Genomic DNA, 25,823 nt, shown 5'->3' with positions numbered 1-25,823 from the left:
GTTCTAAATGGACATCCTTCAATCTTGAAGTTGTGTCCTCTTGTCCTGAACTTCACTACCATGGGAAATAACATTGCCATATCTAATCTGTTCAGGCCTTTTAACATTCGGAATGTTTCTATGAGATCCCCTCTCATTCTCCTGAACTCCAGGGAATACAGCCCAAGAGCTGCCAGAAGTTCCTCATATGGTAACCCTTTCATTCCTGGAATCATTGTCGTGAATCTTCTCTGAACCCTCTCCAATGTCAGTATATCCTTTCTAAAATAAGGAGCTCAAAATTGCACACAATATTCCAAGCGTGGTCTCAAGGATGCTTTATAGAGTCTCAACATCACATCTCTGCTCTTATATTCTATACCTCTAGAAATGAATGCCAACATTGCATTTGCCTTCTTCACCACTGACTCAACCTGGAGGTTAACCTTGAGGGTATCCTGCACAAGGACTCCCAAGTCCCTTTGCATCTCTGCATTTTGAATTCTCTCCCCACCTAAATAATAGTCTGTCCATTTATTTCTTCCACCAAAGTGCATGACCATACACTTTCCAACATTGTATTTCATTTGCCACTTCTTTGCCCATTCCCCTAAATTATCCAAGTCTCTCTGCAGGCTCTCTGTTTCCTCAACACTACCTGCTCCTCCACCTATCTTTGTAATTTCATTAATCCCACAGTCCAAGTACACCACATCTACTGCATCTCTTTTGTCTACTCTGCTTGTAATTTCTGCAAAAAATTGCAGGAGGTTAGTCAGGCAGGATTTTCCTTTCAGAAAACCATGCTGGCTTTGGCCCATCTTGTCATGTGTCTCCAGGTACTCCGTAATCTCACCCCTAACGATCAAATCCAACAATTTCCCAACCACTGATGTCAGGCTAACAGGTCTATAGTTTCCTTTCTGCTGCCTCCCACCCTTCTTAAATAGCAGAGTAACATTTGCAATTTTCCAGTCATCCAGTGCAATGCCAGAATCTATTGATTCTTGAAAGATCATTGTTAATGCCTCTCTACAATCTCTCCAGCTACTTCCTTCAGAACCTGAGGGTGCATTCCATCGGGTCCAGGAGATTCATCCACCCTCAGACCATTAAGCTTCCCAAGCACCTTCTCAGTCATAATTTTCACTGCACAAACTTCACTTTCCTGACTCTCTTGAATGTCCGGTATACTGCAGATATCTTCCACTGTGAAGACTGATGCAAAATACACATTCAGTTCCTCTGCCATCTCTGCGTCTCTCATTACAATATCTCCAGCGTCATTTTCTATTGGTCCTATATCTACCCTCAACTCTCTTTTACCCTTTATATACTTAAAAAAGCTTTTAGTATCTTTGGTATTAGTCACCAGTTTCCTTTCATAATTCATCTTTTCCTTCCTAATAACCTTCTTAGTTTCCTTCTGTAAGTTTTTAAAAGCTTCACAATCCTGTATCGTCCCATTAGCTTTGGATTCCTTATATGCCCTCTCTTTTGTTTTTACTTTGGCTCTGACTTGACTTGTCAGCCACAGTAGTGTCCTTCTTCCATTTGAAAATTTCTTCTCATTTGGAATATATCTGTCTTGCACTTCCCTCATTTTTAAAAAAAACTCTAGCCATTGCTGCTCTGCTGTCCTTCCTGCTAGTGTCCCTTTCCAGTCAACCTTGGCCAGTTCCCCTCTCATGCCACTGTAATTTCCTTTATTCCACTGAAATACCGACACATTGGAATTTAGTTTCTCCTTCTCAAATTTCAAAGTGAATTCGATCATATTGTGATCACTGTTCCCCAAGGGTTCCATAACCTTAAGCTCTCTTATCACCTCCGGATCATTGCACAACACCCAATCCAGCATAGCCGATCCCCTAGTTGGCTCAACAACAAGCTGTTCCAAAAAGCTATCCTTACACATTCTACAAATTCTCTCTCTTGAGGTCCAGTATTGACCTTGTTCTCCCAATCCACTTTCATGTTAAAATCCCCAACGATTATCACAACATTGCCCTTCTGACACATCTTTTCTGTCTCCTGCTGTAATTTGCAATCCACATCCCGGCTGTTATTTGGAGGCCTGTATACAACTGCCATTAGGGTCCTTTTACCCTTGTCATTTCTTAACTCAACCCATAGACTCTACACCTTCTAATCCTATGTCATCCCTTTCCAATGATTTAATATTATTTCTTATACACAGGGCCACACCACCACTCTGACTCCTAACCTATCTTTCCGATACACCATATATCTTTGGACATTCAGCTCGCAATATAGATGTACCAGCTACCTGACATCTGGTATGAGTAATTTATTTATTTTCATTTAGAGCACGGTAACAGCTGGCCAAACGAGCCTGTGCCACCCTATTACACCCTTGTGACCAATTAACCTACAAACATGTATGCTTTTGGAATGTGGGAAGAAACCAGAGCACCCACAAGAAACCCACACAGTCAAAGGGAGAATGTACAAACTCCTAACGTACAAACCAGATTGACCTTACCAGACAATGTTACTGGGTGGCAGTCAGGGTGGTAACAAAATCTGGTTCTTGCACCAAACTAATTGGAAAGCATTGAGTTTTACCCTAAAGCCCTTACTGTTACTGCAGTAGAGATCTTTGACCCTGGTGTCTCCTTAGATCACATACCTCTGTACCATGCCTTATTTTAACGAGGCTGTCATGGACATTGACGATTAAAATCTTGTGTTGTGGTGTAGGCCTCTCAGGACTTGTTTACCAGGGATAAGTAAGGGTCATGCCACAGCTATACAAACCGCCATCTTCGACCACTACTGTAGCACTTAAACAGGAAGAGTACAATGGCTATAGAAGAGATAGTAAATGCTGGAATCCAGAGAAACACACAATCTTCTGGAGGAACTCAGCAGGTTGAGCAGCGCGTCTGTGGTGAGGAGGGGAATTGTCGATGCTTTGGGTGAAAAACCTGCATCAGGATTCTCGGGAACCAGAAATATAGAGGCCTAGGAGGAAGTATAGCACAGATTTTCCAATATAGCGCGTGAACATGGAAGGGTTAAACTGTAGAGAAAGCTCTCACAAACTGATATTCTTTGCAAAATTTGATCATTTCAAGATGATTTTAAAGATATTGAAGAAGGAAGAACGGTGGTGAGTAGTCAGATCTGACAGTGGGATAGTTGAGATTGGGGGGGGGTGGGTGGGTGCAGATCTCTTACAGTAGTTTTTTTTTAAAGCTACAGTACAGGACAACAACAGACCCTTCTGGCCCAAAAAGCCCATGCCACCCCATTACACCCATGTGGCCAATGAACTTACTAATTCATATCTCTTGGAGCTGTGGGAGGAAAGTGGAGCACCCAGAAGAAACCCACATTGTTATGGGGAGAATGTACAAACCCCTTATAGACAGTGGTGGGAATAGAAAACATTCCTCACAACATGGGTCATAGATGTTTAGAACTCTCTTAATTCAAAGTTCAATGTAAGTTTATTATGAAAGTACATATATGATAGCATATACAACCTTGAGATTCATTTCCTTGCAAGCATTCACAGTAAAACGAAGAAATATAATAGAATCAATGGAAAACTACACACAAAGAAAGAGTGACTGGTGCAAAGGCTACTATCAGTTTTAAGTTTGGAAATTATGTATTTCTTTTAACCAAAGGTATTAAAGAATATGGGATACAGTGAGCTAAATGGGACTAACAGAGAGTTAACACAACTGAAACAGGCCCTTCAATTCAAATTGTCCAAGATGGCTATCTCCTTTTGCCTCTGCTTGACCTATATCCCTTTAAACCTCTTTTATTCTTCACCTTTCCTGAAGGTGGGCTCAAGGGGATGGGAGATGGCTCCTAGATTTCAGTGAATAACAGACATGAGGGGTTAACTGTTGCTATGTTTCTTAAGTTTCTTCAGAGTGATTGACAAACAATTCAGCAACATTTTGACCCTAAAATACTTGTGATGTTTCCCACTCATCCTTGCTTACCTCGCAGTCTCTTCAGGCGCTTTTCCTTGCGTTTCTTCCGGATAATGAACAGGAGAGCCACGGCAACTGTTGCCAGGATCACAGGGCAAGCAATGGTAAACAACTTCTTCACATCATCCCCTTCTCCTTGCATCGATTTGATTGGTGGGATTGTGCCTATATTATCAGAGCAAATACAGAAAATAAATCAAAATTTAGATAAGATTCACTTGGAAGGAAATTCCATGGAGGCGCACAAGAGGTCATGAACTGTAACAGTGGCAATGAGACAAGTTACAATTGCCTTAGGCTCAAAATCAGATTACTGCATTTACTTCAGTGATTTTTAAATTATTTATAGCAAATGCATTTGTTATTTATGGATGACATAAAATTGAAATGGTTCTTTGTAGTCATCATGCGAAGCAACCACTGTCTGTCTCCAGAATCTCATTTATACTGATACATGAATATTGAGTGAAAAAGATGTCAAGATTAAAGTACCAACAACAATTTGTTCTCGTATTGCGTCTCCAAGGCTACAAGGAGGGACATGATATGTATCTAAAACATGCTCCCCTAAAAGGCTGTGGGTGCAGAAGTGATTGGCAAAAGCTGGGATCGAATGATTTTGCCAGGGCAAGATTATAAAAGGATAAGGACTACATAAGATGCACGTCAGTCTTGATCTGCATACATACTGGAGCTGATCTGAGGGGCAGTTCTTAATTTGACGATGACAGGGTAAAACAGTCAAACAGGAGTATCAGGAGGTAGTGGCATTGGGTGACGAAGGAGGAAAGATGAATAGGCGTACATTTGATGTTTAAGAGGAAAAGATAGAATAAAAAATGTAAAAGAAAATAATAAACACAAGAGATTCTGCAGGTGCTGGAAATCCACAGCAGCACACACACAATGGAGGAAATCAGCAAGTCGTGCGGCATCTATGCAGAGGAATAAATGGTCGACATTTTGGGCTGAGATTCTTCATTGGGACTAGAAGGTAAGGGGGAACAAGCCAGAATAAGAAGGGGAGGGGAGGGGAAGGAGTACAAGCTGGCAGGTGATAGGTAACATTAGGCAAGAAGGGAGATAGGTGGGGTAGTGGAGGGGGATAGATGGAAAAGGTAAAAGGCTGGAGAAAAAGGGATCAGGAGAGTGGAACATGGAGGAAAGGGAAGGAGGAGGAGGGAGGAGCACTAGAGGGAGGTGATGAGCAAGTGAGGCAAAGAGAAAGGAAGCAGAAAAAGAGAAGCAAAACAAGGGAGAAATCACTGGAACTTAGAGAAGGGCAAAACCTGCATGAATTCACCCTACCTATACCCTTCATCAGATACCTCTATCAAACCTCCCCTCATTCTCCTGCACTCCAGGGAATAAAGTCCTAATCTATTCAACCTTTCCCTATAACTCAGGTCCTCAAGTCCCAGTAACATCCTTGTAAATTTTCTCTGCACTCCTTCAAGCTTATTGGTAGTTTTCTGTCTTCATGCCTTAACCTCTGACACCTGACTAATCAAGAACCTATCAATCTCCATCTTAAATATACCCAACGATTTGGTCAACACAGCCATCTGTGGCAATGAATTTCACAGATTCACTACCTTTTGGCTAAAGAAATGTTTCCTCATTTCTGTTCTAAATGGATGTCCTTCAATTCTGAGGCCATGCTCTCTGGTTCCAGACTCCCCAACTATTGAAAACATCCTCTCCAAATTCACTTTATCTAGGAATTTCAATATTTGATAGGTTTCAGTGAGATTCCCTCCACTCTCCACATTCTTCTGAACTCCATTGAGTACAAGCCCAGAGCCATCCAAATGCTCCTCGCATGTTAACCCTTTCATTCCTGGGATCATTCTTGTGAACCTCCTCTGGACCCTCTCCAATGCCAGCACATCTTTTTTTACCATAGGCTTTATCTTGCTAAGCAGCCTCATGTGCAACACCTTGTCAAAGGCCTTCTGAAAATCCAAGTACACAACATCCAGTGATTCTCCTTTATCTACCCTGCCTGTTATTTTCTCAAAGAATTCCAATAGACTTGTCAGGCAAGATTTCCCCTTCAGGAAACCATGCTGACTTTGGTCTATTTAATCATGTGCCTCTGAAACCTTATCATTAATAATAGACTCCAAAATCAGGCTAAGTTGCCTTTAATTTCTTTTCTTCTGTCTCCCTGCCTTCTTAAAGAGTAGAGTGACATTTGCAATTCTCCAGTCCTCGGGAACCATTTAGCAAAACTGCTCACAATACTCCAAGTACAGTCTGACTAATGCCTTATAAAGCCTCAGAATTACATCCTTGCTCTTATCTAGTTTTGTATAGTGATAGTATTTTCAGGGATTAACGTGGTGACGGTGGATATTTACGTGTACTACTTACACTCAGCCCACTGCAGGCACTGGTTAGACCATAAGCCATAGGAGCAGAAGGCCCATCTAGTCTGCACCACCATTCACTAATGTGCTAGTGTTCGTGGAGAAAAGGCAGATTTAATGTTACAAAACAAGAGATTCTGCAAACCTTGAATAACACACACAAAATGCTGGAGGAACTCACTAGGTCAGGTAGCACCTATGGAGGGGAATAAGCAGTTGATGTTTTGGGCTGAGACCCTTCATCAAGACTGGAAAGGAAGGGGGAAGAAGCCAGAACAAGAAGGTGCAGGTGGTGGGGGTCAAGGAGATGTACAAGCCAGCTGGTGATAAGTAATACCAGGTGAGGGAGAAAGAAAAGTGAACATTAAGTGTCTTTTATCCATATATAACAATTAAAAATGGTTCTTGTGACTGTTGTGTTGTTGTTACTTGCATTAGGGGTAGTGGTGGAGGCTGATACAGTGCATTATGGACACTTAAGAGACGGAGGGCTATGTAATAGGGAAGAGTTAGATTGATCTTGGAGTAGGATACAACATCATTGGCTGAAGGGCCTGTTGTGTGCTAACAGTGTTTTATGTTCTATATTAAGGATACCACCCAGATCAACGCATTCTATTTTATTCTTGCTTTCATAGTAATCCTGCTTTCTTTTTGCCTTTACTCCTAGTGTCAATGAGTTCCACCCTCTCTGGGTAAAGAACTTCTTTCAACTGGAGTGATGGGTTATTTGCAAACCTAAAGACCTTGACTGGGGAAGGTTTAGCACTGGGGAAAAGAGAGAATATCAGTCAGCACATCCTGAGGCTCTACAAGCACCAACAGATGGGCTGGCAGGTTTGGTGCTGCTGATGAGTGAATTAAAACACAGAGGAAAGCATCCAGTCAGCTGGAGAGACTTCAAGTCCTATTAGTGTGTAAGCCTGCTATTTTCTTCCCCCTCTCTACCTCCTGCCAACTCTGCCAGATCTGTGCATTAATTGTGCCCGTCAGGTAAAGGTTACTCTCAACCGGAATGTCAGCTCAGAGAACAGACTCACCTCTTTATCCTAGAAATCCTCCGCAGCCTCCAGGTTCAACCCCAGGGGCCAGTCAACATTTGTTGTTCAAGACTTGGGGATAAATTACCCACTACCTCAAAGTAACCTTTACAGGGTCTGGATGGGTCAGGCAGAGATTGCGGAGCTCATTGCCTGCTCTGCACCCCTGGTCAATGTGTGTTTCATATCCATTGTCATGGCATTGCACTTAATCCCACTGATCTTAGAGTCATAGAATACCACAGCTCAGAAACAGGCCCTTTGGCTCATCTAGTCTGTGCCGGCCTGATCATCTGCCTTGTCCCATCTACCTATACCTGGGATAGCCCTCCATACTTCTCTCTTATCCATGTACCTGTCCAAACTTTTCTGAAATATTACCATTGAACCTGTCTCTATCACTTCTGCTGGCAACTCATTTCACACTCGTATTCCTCTCTGAGTGAAGATGTTTTCCCTCAGACTTCCTTTAAATATTTCACCTTCCACTCTAATCCCATGACCTCTAGTACTATTTTCACCCAACCTCAGTAGAAAAAGGCTACCAGCATTCACCCTATCTATACCCCTCATAATTTTGTACACCTCTATCAAATCTCTCCTCAATCTTCTACGCTCCAGGGAATAAAGTCCTAACCTATTCAACCTTTTCATATAACTCAGTACCTCAAGGCCCAGCAAAATCCTTGTAAATTTTCTCTGCACTCTTTCAATCTTATTGGTATCTTCCCTGTAGCCAGGTGATCAGAAATGCACACAATACTTCAAATTCAGCCTCACCTATGTATTGTGCAACTTGGACATAACATCACAACTCCTATCCACATTAAAAGAAACAGGAGGATTTTTTACACCCAGCTGAGAAAGCAGAGAGGCCTCCAGTTAAAGGCTTCATTTAACAGTAATATCTGGAAACAGTGTGGCCCTGAGGAGGACATTTCAGTGACACAGCCACTAAAGCTACTGCCTCTTAGATCCAGTGACCCTGGTTCAATTCTGACTCCTGGTGCAGTCTGTGTGGAGTCTGCACGCTCCCCGTATGACTATATGTGTTTCCTCTCACATCCCAGAAGCGTGCAGGTTGGTTGGTTAATTGATCACTTTAAATTGTCCCTAGTATATGTAGCTGAGGGGTAGGATTTGGTGAGAGTTGATGGGAATATGGGGAGATTTAGGGCGGGTATTAGTTAGAAGTAGATGCTTGATGTTCAGCATGGACTCAGTGGGCTGAAGAGCCTGTTTCTGTGCTGACTCTCTATAATTCTATCACTCACTGACTACATGACACCCTCTTGGTACTGCAATGACGGATCAACCTGTTTCTAGAGTCACTAAAGTAAGCAAGACTCCTACCTATCGAGCAACAACTAATGTCATTATTATGTGTTTCAAGCATTCACAGAACAATGCCTTCTTACACAGAACATATACATTAGAGTACAGCACAGACTCAGGTCCTTCAGCCCATGGTGTCTCTGCTGTCCCTGCTGTCAATTTAAACCGTGTGTCTGCCTGCACATGGTATGTATCCCTCCATTCCGATTATTCAGATTCAGATTCATTTATTTATCACATGTTCATTGAAACATCAAACCAATCATCAGCCAATGATCAAATCGTTCACATGTGCTTAGTGGGGGAAGGAACAAGATGCCAAGTTCGGAGAAGTTCAGAGAACTCACTGGATTGGACAGGCAGAAAACTCTCACTGTTAAAAAAAAATGAATTGGGCCGAGGTGATGCCACTTTTGGCTTCAGCCAGTTGAGTTTGGTAAGTTTACTGAGGCAACAATGAATTGTGATGGTGTGTGTTTGACCAATCAGCTCAGTTCATGTTTACTTGGCAAAAAAATGATAGAAAAACTCAGCAGGTCAGTCTCGGCCTGAAATATTGACTGTTTATTCCCCTCCACAGATGCTGCCTGACTTGCTGAGTTCCTTCAAGATTTAGTGTGGTGCTCATCTGATTTACAGCATTTGCAGAATCTCTTGTGTGTTTATGATTTCAGGCCAAAAACCAGGTTCTTATGAAGTCTTTGAACTGAAACATTTCTCTATCCTGCCTGACCTGCTGAGTTTTCCCAGCATTTTCTATTTTTATTCCTGACTTCCAGCATCTTTTTTTTTTGATATTCCCATTTCTATGGAATTCTTACCCAGAAACAGGGCAATTGACCTAATAGGTCATCTTTGTTGTTTATGGCCCACATAAGTCTCTGCCTGGTGATCTCTTCCCAATCTGGCTCCTACATTCTTTGATCCACTGACTCCTTATTAATGCACAGACTTTCTCTTTCAGGTGTCTCCGCTTCCCTCGTCCATTCAAGGGATCGGTACGCATTTTACCTTTTGGCTTGAAATGCCATGCAGTCCACAACTGAAAGGTTCACCAGCCCTTTCCACAGGCAGTGAACACTCGGCAATGTCTGTGAATTTACACATAGGCCAGGCTGATTAGGTTGGGCAAGTTTCCTTTCCCGAGCGACATCAGAAAACTGCATCTTTGCTGTTCACTGGAATGTAGGAACACTCTAAACAACAGGTCTGATCTCAAATCTACCCACATTACTGAATCCTGGCACTGACACCATTTGTCATCTTGGCCAACACTCCTGGTAACACTTACCCAAGTTCATGAGTGGGTTGATAGTAAGTCAATGGACAATGAGACAGAAGTGGAGGCTGTTACAAGAATCTGGCAGTCTCATTATCACCATTGCTAATATCAGCTTCTGAATTCCAGATTATTTAATTAACTGAATTTAAATTTTCCCAATACTCCAGTGGGATTTAAATTCAGGTCTCTGGTTGACAAGTTTCTGAATTACTAGTCTGATAATTTAACCACTATGCTCCCAATGTTCTGTTACTTCTTAAAATTCCTGCAACCTTTATTAACCAACCATCTGGATGGACATCCACACTGGACAATGAAGGGCTGTGGGCTAAACATGACAGAGTTGAAATGAACTTTTCATTCCTACACTTATTAACTTCCTTCTACAGCCATGTTTATTGAATGGGCAATGTGATACTAGCAGGTCTTCTGGGTTCTAGTGGTAGAACATGCATTGTCCATCAGAGAAAAGGCAACGAGGATGTTAAAATAAAAATTAAAAATCAACTGCAGATCCTGGAAATCTGAAATAAAGATGGAAATTGTCAGCACCACTCAGAAGGTCAGGCAGCATCTGTGGAGAGGAAAACAGAAGCATTGACCTGAAATATTATCTCTGTTTCTCCATCCACAGATGCTGTCTGACCTACTGACTATTTCTGGCATTTTCTGTTTTTATTTAAATTTATATCATACTGGGATTAACAAACAGGATTATCTTGTTTGAGTGCTTCCAGCATTTCTACTTTATGTGCACCTTGGCTATGCAACATGAAACATTTGGGCTGAATGGCCTTAATAGTGTCAACGTATCAAGGCTCAGCAGTTAACGTAGAAGAAGCGGGGCAAGGGGAGATGCTAGGGAAGGGAAACACGGAAGGACAAGCAGTTTCTGTTGGTTGAAGTACTGATGAAGTAATAGAGCTTGTATTTGCTGCTGTTGTTTTGTTACTTGTTGTGTTCTGTGTTGTTCTGTCGAGGATTGTTGGCATGTTATGTTGGTGCTGGAATGTGCGGCATTACTTGCTGTCTGCCCCAGCACATCCTTAGGTTGTGTTGGTAGTTGTTAACACAAACAACACATTTCACTGTGTGTTTTGATGTACACGCGGTAAATAAACTAGAATATTGAATCTTGAACAATGAGTGAGTTTACCTCTCATCAGATGTCCTGTTTTCTAAAGATTAGCCTAAAGGAATAACAATACGAAGAAAACAGTAGAAAAATGAGTACAGTAAAAGTTAATTGCCAATCCTTGTCGGGACTTACTTCCATCATAATCCAGGGTGGCGAACTGTGTGCTTTCATTACCACAACCAGCACTGTTACAGGCTCGCATCTTCAACTCATACCAAGTAGCCTCTCGCAGGTCCTGCAGGAAGATCTCATTGGATAGGTTGGTTCTCAAGGTAAGCCAAGGCCAGGTGCCTTTGGGACGGTAGTCCATGATGATGGCCCTTATGGGGCAGCCACCATTGTTCCACCCCTGGAGGTTAAGCCTAGCATGGCTAGAATTAATGTGGGTAAAGAGATGGGTATCTTTGTTGAAAGCAGGTTCTAGGGCATAAAGCAAAGATAAAGAGTGAAATAAGACGCACTTTCATTTTCAAAGCTTTTACATGAATGCTTTATGAATAAACTATTGTCACATGAAAGGATAATGTTCAACTTATCACATTTTAGGCTCCAAATCCTTCTCTAATTCTTAAAGGCAAAACATTAATTTCAAAATCAAAGAATTCACCAAAAAGGCCTTTGAATCTCTACAAGTTCGCTGGGGTAGTTGGGGGCCCAGTGTCTAAGAAACCATGAGTCCGCTGGTGGCTGGAGGCCTGTCCTGAGCTTAGACGACGGTGTTTGTGCCTGGGTGGGTGTGGTGAACTACATATACCTGTCTGGACATGCCCCCCTGCTGACTGCTCCTGTGGCTCCTCCCACAGACCCCTGTATAAAGGCGATTGGAGGCACTGCTCCTCCCTCAGTCTCCAGGATGTTGTGTGGTGGGCTCTTGCTGCTGACAGTGCTTTCTTCCAGCTAATAAAAGCCTATCTCTCGCCTCACGTCTCCGAGAGTTATTGATGGTGCATCAATGGGTGGGTATGGAGAGAGGGAGGAATGGGAGTTGTTTCGTTGTTGTTGCTTTGTTGCCAAGTATGTTCTTGCTTGTTATGCTCTGCCATGCATTGTGAGCATGCTATGTTGGCACCGGAACGTGTGGCTACACTTGTGGGCTGCCCCCAGCACATCCTTAGATATAATGGTTGTTAACGCAACCAGCACATTTCACTGTATACAAATAAATCTGAACCTGATGTATTAATTTAATCATTAAGGAGTCCTTAAGCTCCAAACAGTTTAGGCCCACACGCTCCTTTAAACTTTGACCTTTGAAACTCTAGTGGCATTTAAAGCCTAAAGCCTGGACCCTTAGAGTGTAAAATCAAATTACGGATACTCAAGAGTTCATTGCTGAAAACTCATCATAAATGCTGAACTCATTTTTCAGGCTCTTTGGAACTGACAGGAATTACAATTTTGAGTTTGTAAAAACAAACTTGCTTAAATTCAGTTGTTAAGAACATTAGAACACAGTGCAGAGGCATGTAAGTACTGTTATTGTGCTTGCAGAACACCACTCAGGTCTCAAACATACTATTATGCCCTGCCTGAGCTACTGAGTTCCTCCAGCATTTTGTGCGTTTGCTTTGGATTTCGAACAGGTGCAGCTTTTCTGGTCTTTGTGATTTATTATTATGTCCAATTCTGGGCACTAGATTCTGAGAAGTGCTGTTAAGATGTAGGAGGAAGGGAAGGCTTATCAGAATAATTGAGGTACCACAGTTAGGAAGAGAGGTAGGAAATTGTGTGGTTGGCTCTGGACAGAAAGGAAGGTGAAAGGGAAATTGCCTGGAGGTGTTTAAAACTAGAAGGGGTTTCATAGGAAAGAGAACAACTTCAGAAATGATCTTCCCAGGGTTTTATTATTGGTGCATGGGTGATGTCAAGAGGGTATAAATTTAAGAGAAATGCTATGATCTGGAATACAAGCTTAAAAGAATTATGGAAACAGACTTAATTGTAACTTCCAAATGGACATTGGGAAATGTTTGGAAGGGTGATACTTGTTGAGCAACAAGAATATGAAGTGGGGTGGGAAAGTGATTTGCTTAGTTTAAAGAGATGGCATAGACACATTGGGCAGAATGGCCTTCCAACCTATAAAATTTCAAAATTCTTCCAGCTGGTAAAAGTCTTCTTATTTGACGAGCAGCATAATTCAGCTCAGTGTAGCTATGTTTCACTTTAAATCCAGAGCATAGAGATTTTTATCTATTTACATTAAATGTTTGAGTCTGTCCCTGAACTGACTACCTTGCTGGGGCATTTGACAGAATCAAAGAGTGGTTACAGTGTAGAACAGGGATTCATGGGCCACTTGCTTAATGGTATTGGTCCATGGCATAAAAAAGGTTGTGAACCTCTGGTGTAGAAGAAGGCCACTCACCCTGTCTAGTCCATACTGACTCAGTGAACAGTTAAGACAACATTTCTATGGGTCCAGAGTCAGTTATAAAACTAGCCCAAGCAACAGCAAGCTAGGACTTTTCTCTTTGGAACAAAGGAGGATGAGAGGTGACTTGATAGAAATGCACAAGGTGATAAGAGGATTAGATCATCTGGACAGCCAGAGACTTTTTCCCAGGGAAGAAGTGGCTAATATGAGGGGGCATAATTTCAAGGTGATTGGAGGAAAGTATCGGGGGAGATGTCAAAGGCAAGTTTGTTTTAAACAGAGAGTGGTGAGTGTGTGGAACACACTACCACGGGTAGAAGTAGAAGCAGACATATTAGGGGCATTTAATAAACTCTCAGATAGGCACATGGATGATAGAAAAATGGAGGGCTACGTGGGAGGTAAGGGTTAGATTGATCTTTCAGTAGGTTAAGAGGTCGGCACAACATCATAGGCCGAAGGGCTGTACTGTTCTATAGTTTATAATACAATGCCAGGTTTCTCCCTAAAGACATTTATAGAAAGGTTGTGGGCTCATTATTACCATAACACCATAGCTTTTTAAATTTCAGATTTGAATTTGGGGAATTGAACTCACATCTCCTGATTATTGGTTTATTATTTATTATTTAGAGATACAGTGCAGAACAGGCCCTTCTGGTCGTTCAAGCTATGCCGCTCAGCAACTATTTAGCACTAGCCTAATCACAGGACAATTTACAATGAGCAATTAACCTACTAACTGGTAGGAAACTGGAGCACCTGGAGGAAACCCAGTGTACATGGGAAGGAATGTACAGAGGAGGCTAGAATTGAATTCCAAACTCCAACGCCCCAAGCTGTACTAGTGTTGCATGAACCACTACACTACCATGGTACCTCACATTTATAAATTAGTAAAGTAAACCTTAACATTTGAAACCAGTGAGCCCAATGATTTACATCCTAAAGGCTTCTTGTAAATGCTGTAGTTGTGTTCTAGGATCTTTGGAATTGACAGGAATTACAAGATTGAATTGGTAAACACAAATTTGCTGCAATTCACTTGTTTCAGGATCTCGAACATCTTTCCCACACACACACAGTGCAGAGGCAGGAATGTATTCATATTGACTCAGACACATTAATTAGTTCCACTTGCAGCTTTAATGTCCAGAAGGAGGCAGGACCTCTATGACTCACCCCTTCCATGGGTCTTGGCTTCAATAATCTCACTAATACGCCCAGCTCCGACGCTGTTCTTGGCTGCCAGTTTTACCTTGTACCATGTGCCACATTTGAGGTTGTCCAGTTTGAAGGAGCGCTCGCTGGGGTTGATGAAGACATCCTTCCATTCCTCGCTGTTATCAACTGAGTACTGCAGCACGAAGCCTGTCAGAGAAGCAGGATTGATGTCTCATTAGTGCTGCAAATAGAATCACCAGCTGAACCTCCAAATGTCAATCACCCTGCAGGCCAGCAAGATCTCGCTTAGTTTTACAAAATTAACCTTTTCATTGTCAGGTCTTTTTTCTCATGAAGGCCTGATATTTCATATGCACAGAAAGGTTACTTAAAAAATAATCACTGCATGTGTTGTGGGCAAATGTGTAAGAAACAGGGGCAGGATAAGGTCACACAAGAGGCATGTGAACGTGAGGGAAATGGAAGGATATGGACATTGTGTAGGGAGAGGGGATTAATTTAGTTTGCCATTTGATTACTAATTTAATTGGTTCATAGAACAGTACAGGGCAGGAACAGGTCCTTCAGCCCATAGTGTTGGCTTGGCTGTATTGTTTTATCTGCTTGTATTGGTGACTATGGCTGATTCTACTTTGGACAATAGCACTACACACGGGGCGCCATGTTAGTGAAGCAATTAGTGGCATGTTATTATAGCTTAGGGTTCTGGAGTTCAGAGATGAATTCCAATGCCGTATGTAAGGAGTTTGTATTTCCTCCCTGTGAAATGCGTGTGTTTCCTCAGGGTGCTCTGGTTTTCTCCCACAGTCCAAAGATGTACTGGTTAGCAGGTAAACTGGTCATTGTAAATTGACCTGTGATTAGGCTAGGGTTAAATAGGTGGGTTGCTAGGCAGCACAGGTTATTGGGCCAGAAGGCCCTGTTCCACACTGTACCTCTAAACAGATAAATAAAATAAATAGCTTGTGTTGTCCTTTGTTTCCAATATAGTAGATTCAAATAGATGACGCAATATCTGACACAGAAGGGACTAAAAATATTGCAGGTCGTTTGGGTGATGGAAATTCATCATTACAGAATTCCCAAATCATTACCCATAATAACACTATGTTCTGCATTCTGTTACTGGTCTTCCTTCGGTATTACCTCAGTGTACATGTGTATGGAATAATCTGTCTGGATGGAAAGCAAACCATATAATCATATAACAATTACAGCACGGAAACAGGCCATCTTGGCCCTTCTAGTCTGTGCCAAACGCTTACTCTCAGCTAGTCCCACTGGCCTGCACTCAGCCCATAACCCTCCATTCCTTTCCTGTCCATATACCTATCCAATTTTACTCTAAATGACAATATCGAACCTGCCGCTACCACTTCTACTGGAAGCTCGTTCCACACAGCTACCACTCTCTGAGTTGTTACGTACCCCGTAACTGGGTCACTTACCAGCAAAGATAGAGAGGTCCATTGAAGTCTGATGGTACTATTTTTAACGGTATTTATTGATAAAAATACACAAAAATATCAATGCAAACATATATATAATATACATCGTCAATACTAAATCTAAAAGCGCGGGTATAATAATAATCAATAAGAAATAGCTCTATCGTTGTCTAGGGGATAATGTATTGTCCGATGGAAATATAAAAGTCACTTTAGTTCATTCAAGCTGCAGCTTTTTGTTGGAGAGAAAGACGGAGGTTTAACTTGCCCATTCCTTTTATGATGTCAATCCTTCGAGAGACGTTGGGGACTGATTTCCCCTTTGTGGTTAGCTAAAGCCGGGCTTCCGTGGTAAAGGCCCCACCAATTCCGAGGCAAATGGAAAAGGACGCACGTGGGCTTTTCCACCGGCTTTCGCTATTACGCTGTTACAGGAGTTCTAGCATTTCTTCTGGTGCGTCTGAGGGGCTGTTCCCACAGATCCTCTTTTATCCTGACTCGCAGGGTCTCAGATGTCAATCAGGTTGAGATGATGCAATCCCTCCACCAACCCTCCTCGGTTCATTGCCTGGGGGGGGCTTCGATGAATCGTACAGTATTCAATACACAATTCCATCTCCAAAAGACAATGACCTGTTCTGTGGCTTTGTATCGCCGAAGGGCCAAACATTCCAAACGTCTCTCTCTCATTTCCTGGGCCTCCTGACCTGAATTAATAGCGATCTTGCGATTCTCAAAAAGGAGGGGGCAAAGGCGTAACAGAGTAAAGAAGTTCCCCCTCGTGTTACCCCTAAACTTTTGCCCCCTAACTCTCAATTCATGTCCTCTTGTTTGAATCTCCCCTACTCTCAATGGAAAAAGCCTATCCACGTCAACTCTATCTATCCCCCTCATAATTTTAAATACCTCCATCAAGTCCCCCCTCAACCTTCTATGCTCCAAAGAATAAAGACCTAATTTGTTCAACCTTTCTCTGTAACTTAGGTGCTGAAACCCAGGTAACATTCTAGTAAATCTCCTCTGTACTCTCTCTATTTTGTTGACATCTTTTGACAAAATAATGCTTTTCACTGTATCTCGGTACAAATGAACTAAATAACAAATTTGAGATATGGAACAAAACTGGAACTTACAGAGACCTGGTCAGAGTCATACACCACAGAAAAAGGCCCTTTGGCCCAACATGTCCATGCTGAAGAAGCTGCCTGTGACATCCCTTTTAACTCCATTGCCTCTAATCTTAAATCCATGATCTCTTGTTTCTAGTACCCCTTCCTTGGAAAAAGACTATGTGTGATGTCTCTGTATTTGCCTTCCCTTTTATGTGAATAAAAAATAAATACATAAAAAGAAAATTTAATTTCTTTTCAACTGGGGTTTCTTGATGCATGTGTGGATGATGGAAAATCAAGATTTGGACAGTTTTCTAGGAACACACATAGTCATCTAAAAGTTAAAATAAGAAATTTGAACAAGTTATACTACCGAGACTTGGCTAGATTTTTTGAAATGGGTGCATATTACTTCTTTACCAGAAAAGTGGGTGTGATTTGTAGGTATGAGGGCTATTCCAAGGGCGAAGAGACAATTTAGAACGAGGTTGGAGGCGACATCGGATGCACGGCAACTCTGGCAGGGTCTGCAGGACATTACTTCCTACAAAGCGAAACCCAATAGTATGAATGGCAGCGATGTTTCACTACCAGATGAACTCAACGCCTTCTCTGCCCGTTTTGAAAGGGAGAACACAACTACAGCTGTGAAGATCCCTGCTGCACCTGATGACCCTGTGATCTCCGTCTCAGAGGCCGATGTTAGACTGTCTTTAAAGAGAGTGAACCCTCGCAAGGTGGAAGGTCCTGATGAAGTACATGGTAAGGCTCTGAAAACCTGTGCCAACCAACTAGCAGGAGTATTCAAGGACATATTCAACCTCTCACTGCTACGGGCGGAAGTTCCCACTTGCTTCAAAAAGGCAACAATTATACCAGTGCCTAAGAAGAAGAATGTGGGCTGCCTTAATGACTGTCGCCCGGTGGCACTCACATCGACAGTGATGAAATGCTTTGAAAGGTTGGTCATGACTAGACTGAACTCCTGCCTCAGCAAGGACCTGGACCCACTGCAATTTGCCTATCGTCACAATAGGTCAATAGCAGACACAATCTCAGTGGCTCTTCACACGGCTTTAGACCACCTGGACAACACAAACACTTACATCATTCTCACAATCCTGATTGAGAAGTTACAGAACCTGGGCCTCTGTACCTCCTTCTGCAATTGGGTCCTCGACCTCCTAACTGGAAGACCACAAACTGTGCAGATTGGCGATAACATCTCCTCCTCGCTGACGATCAACACTGGCGCACCTCAGGGGTGTGTGCTTAGCCCACTGCTCTACTCTCTGTATAGACATGACTGTGTGGCTAGGCATAGCTCAAATACCATCTCTAAAGTTGCTGATAATACAACCATTGTTGGTAGAATCTCAGGTGGTGACGAGAGGGTGTACAGGAGTGAGATATGCCAACTGGTGGAATGGTGCCGCAGCAACAACCTGGCACTCAACGTCAGTAAGATGAAAGAGCTGATTGTGAACTTCACAAAGGGTAAGACGAAGGAACACTTACCAATCCTCATAGTGGGATCAGAATTGGAGAGAGTGAGCAGCTTCAAGTTCCTGGGTGTCATGATCTCTGAGGATCTAATCTGGTCCCAACATATTGATGTAGTTATAAAGAAGGCAAGACAGCGGCTATTCTTTATTAGGAGTTTGAAGAGACTTGGCATGTCAACAAATACACTCAAAAACTTCAATAGTTGTACTGTGGAGAGCATTCTGACAGACTGCATCACTGTCTGGTATGGGGGGGCTACTGCACAGGACCGAAAGAAGCTGCAGAGGGTTGTAAATCTAGTCAGCTCCATCTTGGGCATTAGCCTACAAAGTACCCAGGACATCTTCAAGGAGAGGCGTCTCAAAAAGGCAGTGTCCATTATTAAGGACCTCCAGCACACAGGGCATGTCCTTTTCTCACTGTTACCATCAGGTAGGAGGTACAGAAGCCTGAAGGCACACACTCAGCGATTCAGGAACAGCTTCTTCCCCTTTGCCATCTGATTCCGAAATGGACTTTGAAGCTTTGGACACTACCTCACTTTTTAAAAATAATCTATTCAATATATATAATCGGTTTACTTATTAATTTATTATTATTATGATGTTTCATTTTATTTAATTAATTATTTCTTCTATATCATGTATTGCATTGACCTGCTGCTGCTAAGTTTACAAATTTCATGTCACATGCTTGTGATAATAAACCTGATTCTGATTCTGATATATTATATATTATTCAACAAATTGCCTTGGGTGTTTAAAGTCATTTAGACATTTGGCAATCATTCATTTCTTAACCAACCTTACCCCAAAACCCCTTCATTTCAGAGATCCTGATGATATATTGGCTCTGTTACAATCGTCGCTGTATTCTATTTGCAAGCTGTTAGATATATTACATATTACATACACTTCAGAATCATTTTCTGGCCATTTATTACTTCTTTTAGCAATTCATTTTGGAAAATGAGCTGAAGCTCCTAACAAATACAAACCACTTTAAACAGAAGAGAACTCCTTTGTTGAGATATACCTGAATGATAGAGAAACGTTGGACAGGTTAGAACTTTATTTCCTGGAACGTGGAAAAATGAGGAGAGATTTGACAGAGGTATACAACATTATCATGAGTATAGATAGGGTAAATGCAAGCAGGCTTTTTCTCACTGAGATTGGGTGAAACTAGAACCAGAGATCATAGGTCAAAGGTGAAGGTTGAAAGATTTAAGGAGAACATGAGAGAAACTTCTTCACTCAGAGAGTGGTGAGAGTGTGGAAAGAACTGCCAGTGCAAGTGGTGGGTGTGGGTTTGATTTCAACAGTTCAGATAAGTTTGGATAGGTACATGGATGGGAGGGGGATGGAGGGCTATGGTCTAGGTGCAGGTCGATGGGACTAAGCAGTATAATAGCTTGGCATGGACTAGATGGGCTGGAGGGCCTCTTTCTGTCCTGAAGTGCTCTATAACTCTATAAGCTGGCATAAAGGAAGCCTCAAGTTTGTCTAATGCAAGGGTTCCCAATCTTCTTTGTGCATGGACCACTACTGTTAACCAAGGGATCTGGGGACCCCAGGTCTGGTGGATTGAATGTAATTGTGATGGGAGTCCTTGATGAGGATGGTTTGAACCCAAATGCTGGAGTATCCGAGGCTAGGACCAAGACTGGATTAAGAACTGCATACAAAACAAACGTTAGACAATATCACAATTTCCTGGACATCACTTGGAGAGGCAAATCCTGAGTCAACAGCCAGACTTGCTGCCCAGGCTCAAAACTGGCCCCTGTCCTCTCTTGCCGTTGGCCTTTATTTCAGCCTTCCAGGTACAAGTTAACAAAATCTCCCTTGCCCAAGTCCATTTTTCCTTGCAGCGTCGGACTAGATCTTCAGCCGCAGGAAACCCAACCTTTGCCTCCTGCTCAGGGAAGTGAAGTGGAGAATACCCAAATTAGCATTTGAAAGGGGATATCCCATGCACCAAATGCCATAAAGATCAGAATGGTAATGTATGCGTGGAGCCGAAAGAGATGGGGCAGATCATAAATCTGTATTTATTTGAGAGACAGACACAGAATCTATAGAGGTCATGGACCCTGCGCCGATTACAGAGGAGGAGGTGTTTGCTGTCTTGAAGCAAATTAGGGTGGACAAATCCCCAGGACCTGACTAGGTGTTCCCTCAAACCCTGGGGGAGGTTACTCCAGAAATTGCAGTGGCCCTAGTAGAGATATTTACACCTTAGTCACAGGTGAGGTGCTGGAGGATTGGAGGATAGGTAATGTTGTTCTGTTGTTTATGAAAGGCTCTAAGAATAAGCCTGGAAATGATAGACCAGTGAGCCTGATACCAGTAGTGGAAAAGTTATTGGAAGGTGTTCTAAAGGACTGGAAATTTAAGTATTTGGATAGCCAGGACTGATTAGGGATACTTAATATGGCTTCGTGTGTTGTAGATCATGTCTAACCAATTTTATAGAGGTGTTTGAGGAAGTTACTAAGAAAGTGGATGAAGGCAAGGCAGTCAATGTTGTCTACATTGACGTTAGGAAGGCATTTGACAAGGTCCCGCATGGGAGGTTGGTCAAGAGTGTTCAGTCGCTTGGCATTCAAGATGAGGTAATAAACTGGATTAGACATTGGTTTTGTGGGAGAAGCCAGAGAGTGGTAGTAGATGGTTGCCTCTCTGACTGGAGGCCTGTGACTAGTGGAGTGCTGCAGGGCTCGGTGCTGAGTTTGTTGTTGTTTGTTATCTATATTAATGATCTGGATGATAATGTGGTGAACTCAATCAGCAAGTAGATAGGGTTGTAAAGAAAGCTTTTGGCACATTGGCCTTCATATATCAATGTACTGAGTACAGGAGTTGGGAAGTTATGTTCAAATTCTGTAAGACATTGGTGAGGTCTAACCTGGTGTACTGGGTGCAGTTTTGGTCACTCATATGTAGGGAAAATGGAAATGAGATTGAAAACGTTCGGAAAAATTCACAAGGATGTTGTCAGGACTTGAGGTCCTGAGTTATAAGGAAAGGTTGAATTGGTTAGGACCTTATTCCCTAGAGCACAGAAGAATAGAGGTATACAAAATTATGAGGGGTATAGACATACAGGGTAAATGCAGCAGGCTTTTTCCACTGAGGTTGGGTGAGACTAAACTGGAGGTCGTGGGTTAAGGGTGAAAAGTGAAATATTTAAGGGGAACATAAGGGGAAACTTCTTCATTCAGAGGCTGGTGAGAGTGTGGAACGAGCTGCAAATGTAAGTGGTGGATGTGGGTGTGTTTTCAACATTTAAGAGAAGTTTGGATCAGTACATGGAAGGGAAGGTTATGGAGGGCTATGGTTTGGCTGTAGGCCATTGGCACTAGGCAGATTAATGGTTTGGCAATGGGCTAGAAGGGCCAAAGGGCCTGTTTCTGTGCTGTAGTGTTCTATGACTCTGTGACATGGGTAGTACTTGGTGTTTCGTAACCTAGGGAATAACTTGATGTACATTTTCAGGACAGAGAAATCCTTTCTGTTGGTTGTGAAGTCTTTGATTAAGCATCAGAGAAGCTGGTTAAAATCTGAAATTCCCTCCCACAATGGTAACTGGTGCTTGTTTAATCTTCACCTTTGAAACTCAGGTTACGAGGTTTTTGTTAACTGAAGGTGTTCTGAGAAGAATATCTGTAAATTCACTCTCCTTCTGTTCAAGTTAATGGACTGAATTTTGAGGCAGACTACAATATATTGACATCAATATATAACAAGTTTAAGGACAGGGCAATAGAGCAAGTGATAGATAAGCCATCATATCATTACATAGAACACAGCACAGGAACAGGCCACTGATATCTGTGCTAACCATGAAGTCAATTTAAACTGCACATCTGCTTGTATATACAGTAGTCTATATTTTTATTCAGAGATACAGCACAATGACAGGCTCTTCCGGCCCAATGAGCCGCGTCTCCCAATTACACCCATGTGACCAATTAACCTACTAACCCATACATCTTTGGAATGTAGGAAAAAATCAGAACACCTAGAAGAAACGCAAGTGGTCACGGGGAGAATGTACTAACTCTTTACTGAACTCAGGTCATTGGTGCTGTAATGAAAATCACGTCGCTACCATACCACCCAAATATGCTCAGTGGCCACATTTTTAGGTACACCTATACACATACTTGTTAGTGCAACTATCTAATCAGCCAATCATGTGGCAGCAACTCAATGCATAAAACCATGCAGACATGGTCAAGAGGTTCAGTTGTTGTTTGGACTAAGTAACAGAATAGAGAAGAAATGTGATCTAAGTGATTTTGACTGTGAAATGATAGTTGGTGCCAGATGGGGTGGTTGAGTATCTCAAAAACTGTTATCTCCTGGGATTTTCACACACAACAATGCCTAGAATTTACAGAAAAAGGTGCGAAAACAAACAAAACATCCAGTGAGTAGCAGTTCTGTGGGCGAAAATGCCTTATTTATGAGAGAGGTCAGAGGGGAACAGGTGGCACACTTGCTCCTATCTACATCAACAGTGCTGAAGCCAAGAGGGCTGAGAGCTTCAAGTTCCTCAGAGTGAACATCACCAATAGCCAGTTCTGGTCCAAATAGAGTGCCTTTAAAAAGTATTCACCCCTCCAAACCCCTTGGAAGTTTTCATGTTTTATTGTTTTACAACACTGAATCACAGTGGATTTATAACCATATAACCATATAACAATCACAGCACGGAAACAGGCCATTCCGGCCCTCCTAGTCCGTGCCGAACTCTTAATCTCACCTAGTCCCACCTACCCGCACTCAGCCCATAACCCTCCACTCCTTTCCTATCCATATACCTATCCAATTTTACCTTAAATGACACAACTGAACTGGCCTCTACTACTTCTACAGGAAGCTCATTCCACACAGCTATCACTCTCTGAGTAAAGAAATACCCCCTCGTGTTTCCCTTAAACTTTTGCCCCCTAACTCTCAAATCATGTCCTCTCGTTTGAATCTCCCCTACTCTCAATGGAAACAGCCTATTCACGTCAACTCTATCTATCCCTCTCAACATTTTAAATACCTCGATCAAATCCCCCCTCAACCTTCTACGCTCCAATGAATAGAGACCTAACTTGTTCAACCTTTCTCTGTAACTTAAGTGCTGAAACCCAGGTAACATCCTAGTAAATCGTCTCTGCACTCTCTCTAATTTATTGATATCTTTCCTATAATTCGGTGACCAGAACTGTACACAATATTCCAAATTTGGCCTTACCAATGCCTTGTACAATTTTAACATTACATCCCAACTTCTGTACTCAATGCTCTGATTTATAAAGGCCAGCGTTCCAAAAGCCTTCTTCACCACCCTATCTACATGAGACTCCACCTTCAGGGAACTATGCACTGTTATTCCTAGATCTCTCTGTTCCACTGCATTCCTCAATGCCCTACCATTTACCCTGTATGTTCTATTTGGATTATTCCCGCCAAAATGTAGAACCTCACACTTCTCAGCATTAAACTCCATCTGCCAACGTTCAGCCCATTCTTCTAACCGGCATAAATCTCCCTGCAAGCTTTGAAAACCCACCTCATTATCCACAACACCTCCTACCTTAGTATCATCAGCATACTTACTAATCCAATTTACCACCCCATCATCCAGATCATTTATGTATATTACAAACAACATTGGGCCCAAAACAGATCCCTGAGGCACCCCGCTAGTCACCGGCCTCCATCCCGATAAACAATTATCCACCACTACTCTCTGGCATCTCCCATCTAGCCACTGTTGAATCCATTTTATTACTCCAGCATTAATACCTAACGACTGAACCTTCTTAACTAACCTTCCATGTGGAACTTTGTCAAAGGCCTTGCTGAAGTCCATATAGACTACATCCACTGCCTTACCCTCGTCAACATTCCTCGTAACTACTTCAAAAAATTCAATAAGGTTTGTCAAACATGACCTTCCACGCACAAATCCATGCTGGCTACTCCTAATCAGATCCTGTCTATCCAGATAATTATAAATACTATCTCTAAGAATACTTTCCATTAATTTACCCACCACTGATGTCAAACTGACAGGTCTATAATTGCCAGGCTTACTTCTAGAACCCTTTTTAAACAATGGAACCACATGAGCAATACGCCAATCCTCCGGCACAATCCCGGAGTTAATTTGGGTTTTTTTGACACTGACCTCTGTTGGAAGTCTCTTTCGTGTCAAAGTGAAAACAGATCTCTACAAAGTGATCTAAATTAATTACAAATATAAAACACAAAATCATTGAGTGCATAGTATTTACCCCCCCCCCCTTTAATTTGGAGGCCTACAATATGACACACCAAATCATCACTGCTGCAGCCAATTGGGTTTAGAAGTCATGTAATTAGTTAAATGGAGATCTGTGTGCAGTCAAGGTGTTTCAATTGATTGTAGTAAAAATACACCTGTATCTGGAAGGTCCAACTGCTGGTGAGTCAGTATCCTGGCAAAAACTACACCATGAAGACAAAAGAACACTCCAAGCAACTCCGTGAAAAACACAAGTCAGGAGATGGATACAAGAAAATTTCCAAGTCACTGAATATCCCTTGGAGTACAGTTAAGTCAATCATCCTGAAATGGAAAGAATATGGCACAGCTGTAAATCTGCCTAGAGCAAACTGTCCTCAAAAACTGAGTGACCGTGCAAGAAGGGGACTAGTGAGGGAGGCCATCAAGAGACCTCTCACAACTCTGGAGGGGTTACAAGCTTCACTGGCTGAGATGGGAGAGACTGCGCGTACAACAACTGTTGTCCGGGTGCTTCACCAGTCACAGCGTTATGGGAGAGTGGCAAAGAGAAAGCCACTGTTGATAAAAACTCACATGAAATCTCAGCCAGAGTTTGCCAGAAGGCAAGTGGGAGACTCTGAAGTCAGCTGGAAGAAGGTTCTCTGGTCTGATGAAACCAAAACTGAGCTTTTTAGCCATCAGATTAAATGCTATGTTTAATGTAAGCCAACCACTGCACATCATCAAAAACACACCATCCCTACAGTGAAGCATGGTGTTGGCTGCATCATGCTGTGGG

At 42.3% G+C, this 25,823-nt stretch overlaps 1 protein-coding gene across 2 annotated transcripts in view; it reads right to left on the bottom strand.

Moving 5' to 3' along the window:
• dscaml1 (Down syndrome cell adhesion molecule like 1) overlaps window positions 1-25,823 on the bottom strand; it is a 673,508-nt gene that overhangs the window by 47,075 nt on the left and 600,610 nt on the right. For both annotated transcript variants that reach the window (XM_073030068.1, XM_073030069.1), the window contains 3 exons: window positions 14,683-14,871; window positions 11,256-11,543; window positions 3,966-4,121 (listed from right to left, as the gene is read on the bottom strand). In XM_073030068.1, coding sequence (XP_072886169.1) covers window positions 3,966-4,121; window positions 11,256-11,543; window positions 14,683-14,871 — 633 coding nt within the window. The remainder of the gene's footprint in view (window positions 1-3,965; window positions 4,122-11,255; window positions 11,544-14,682; window positions 14,872-25,823) is intronic.

This window comes from Hemitrygon akajei, chromosome 26 (genome assembly GCF_048418815.1).
Source record: "Hemitrygon akajei chromosome 26, sHemAka1.3, whole genome shotgun sequence".
NCBI lineage: Eukaryota > Metazoa > Chordata > Chondrichthyes > Myliobatiformes > Dasyatidae > Hemitrygon > Hemitrygon akajei.
This window is presented reverse-complemented; position numbering and strand designations above follow the sequence as displayed.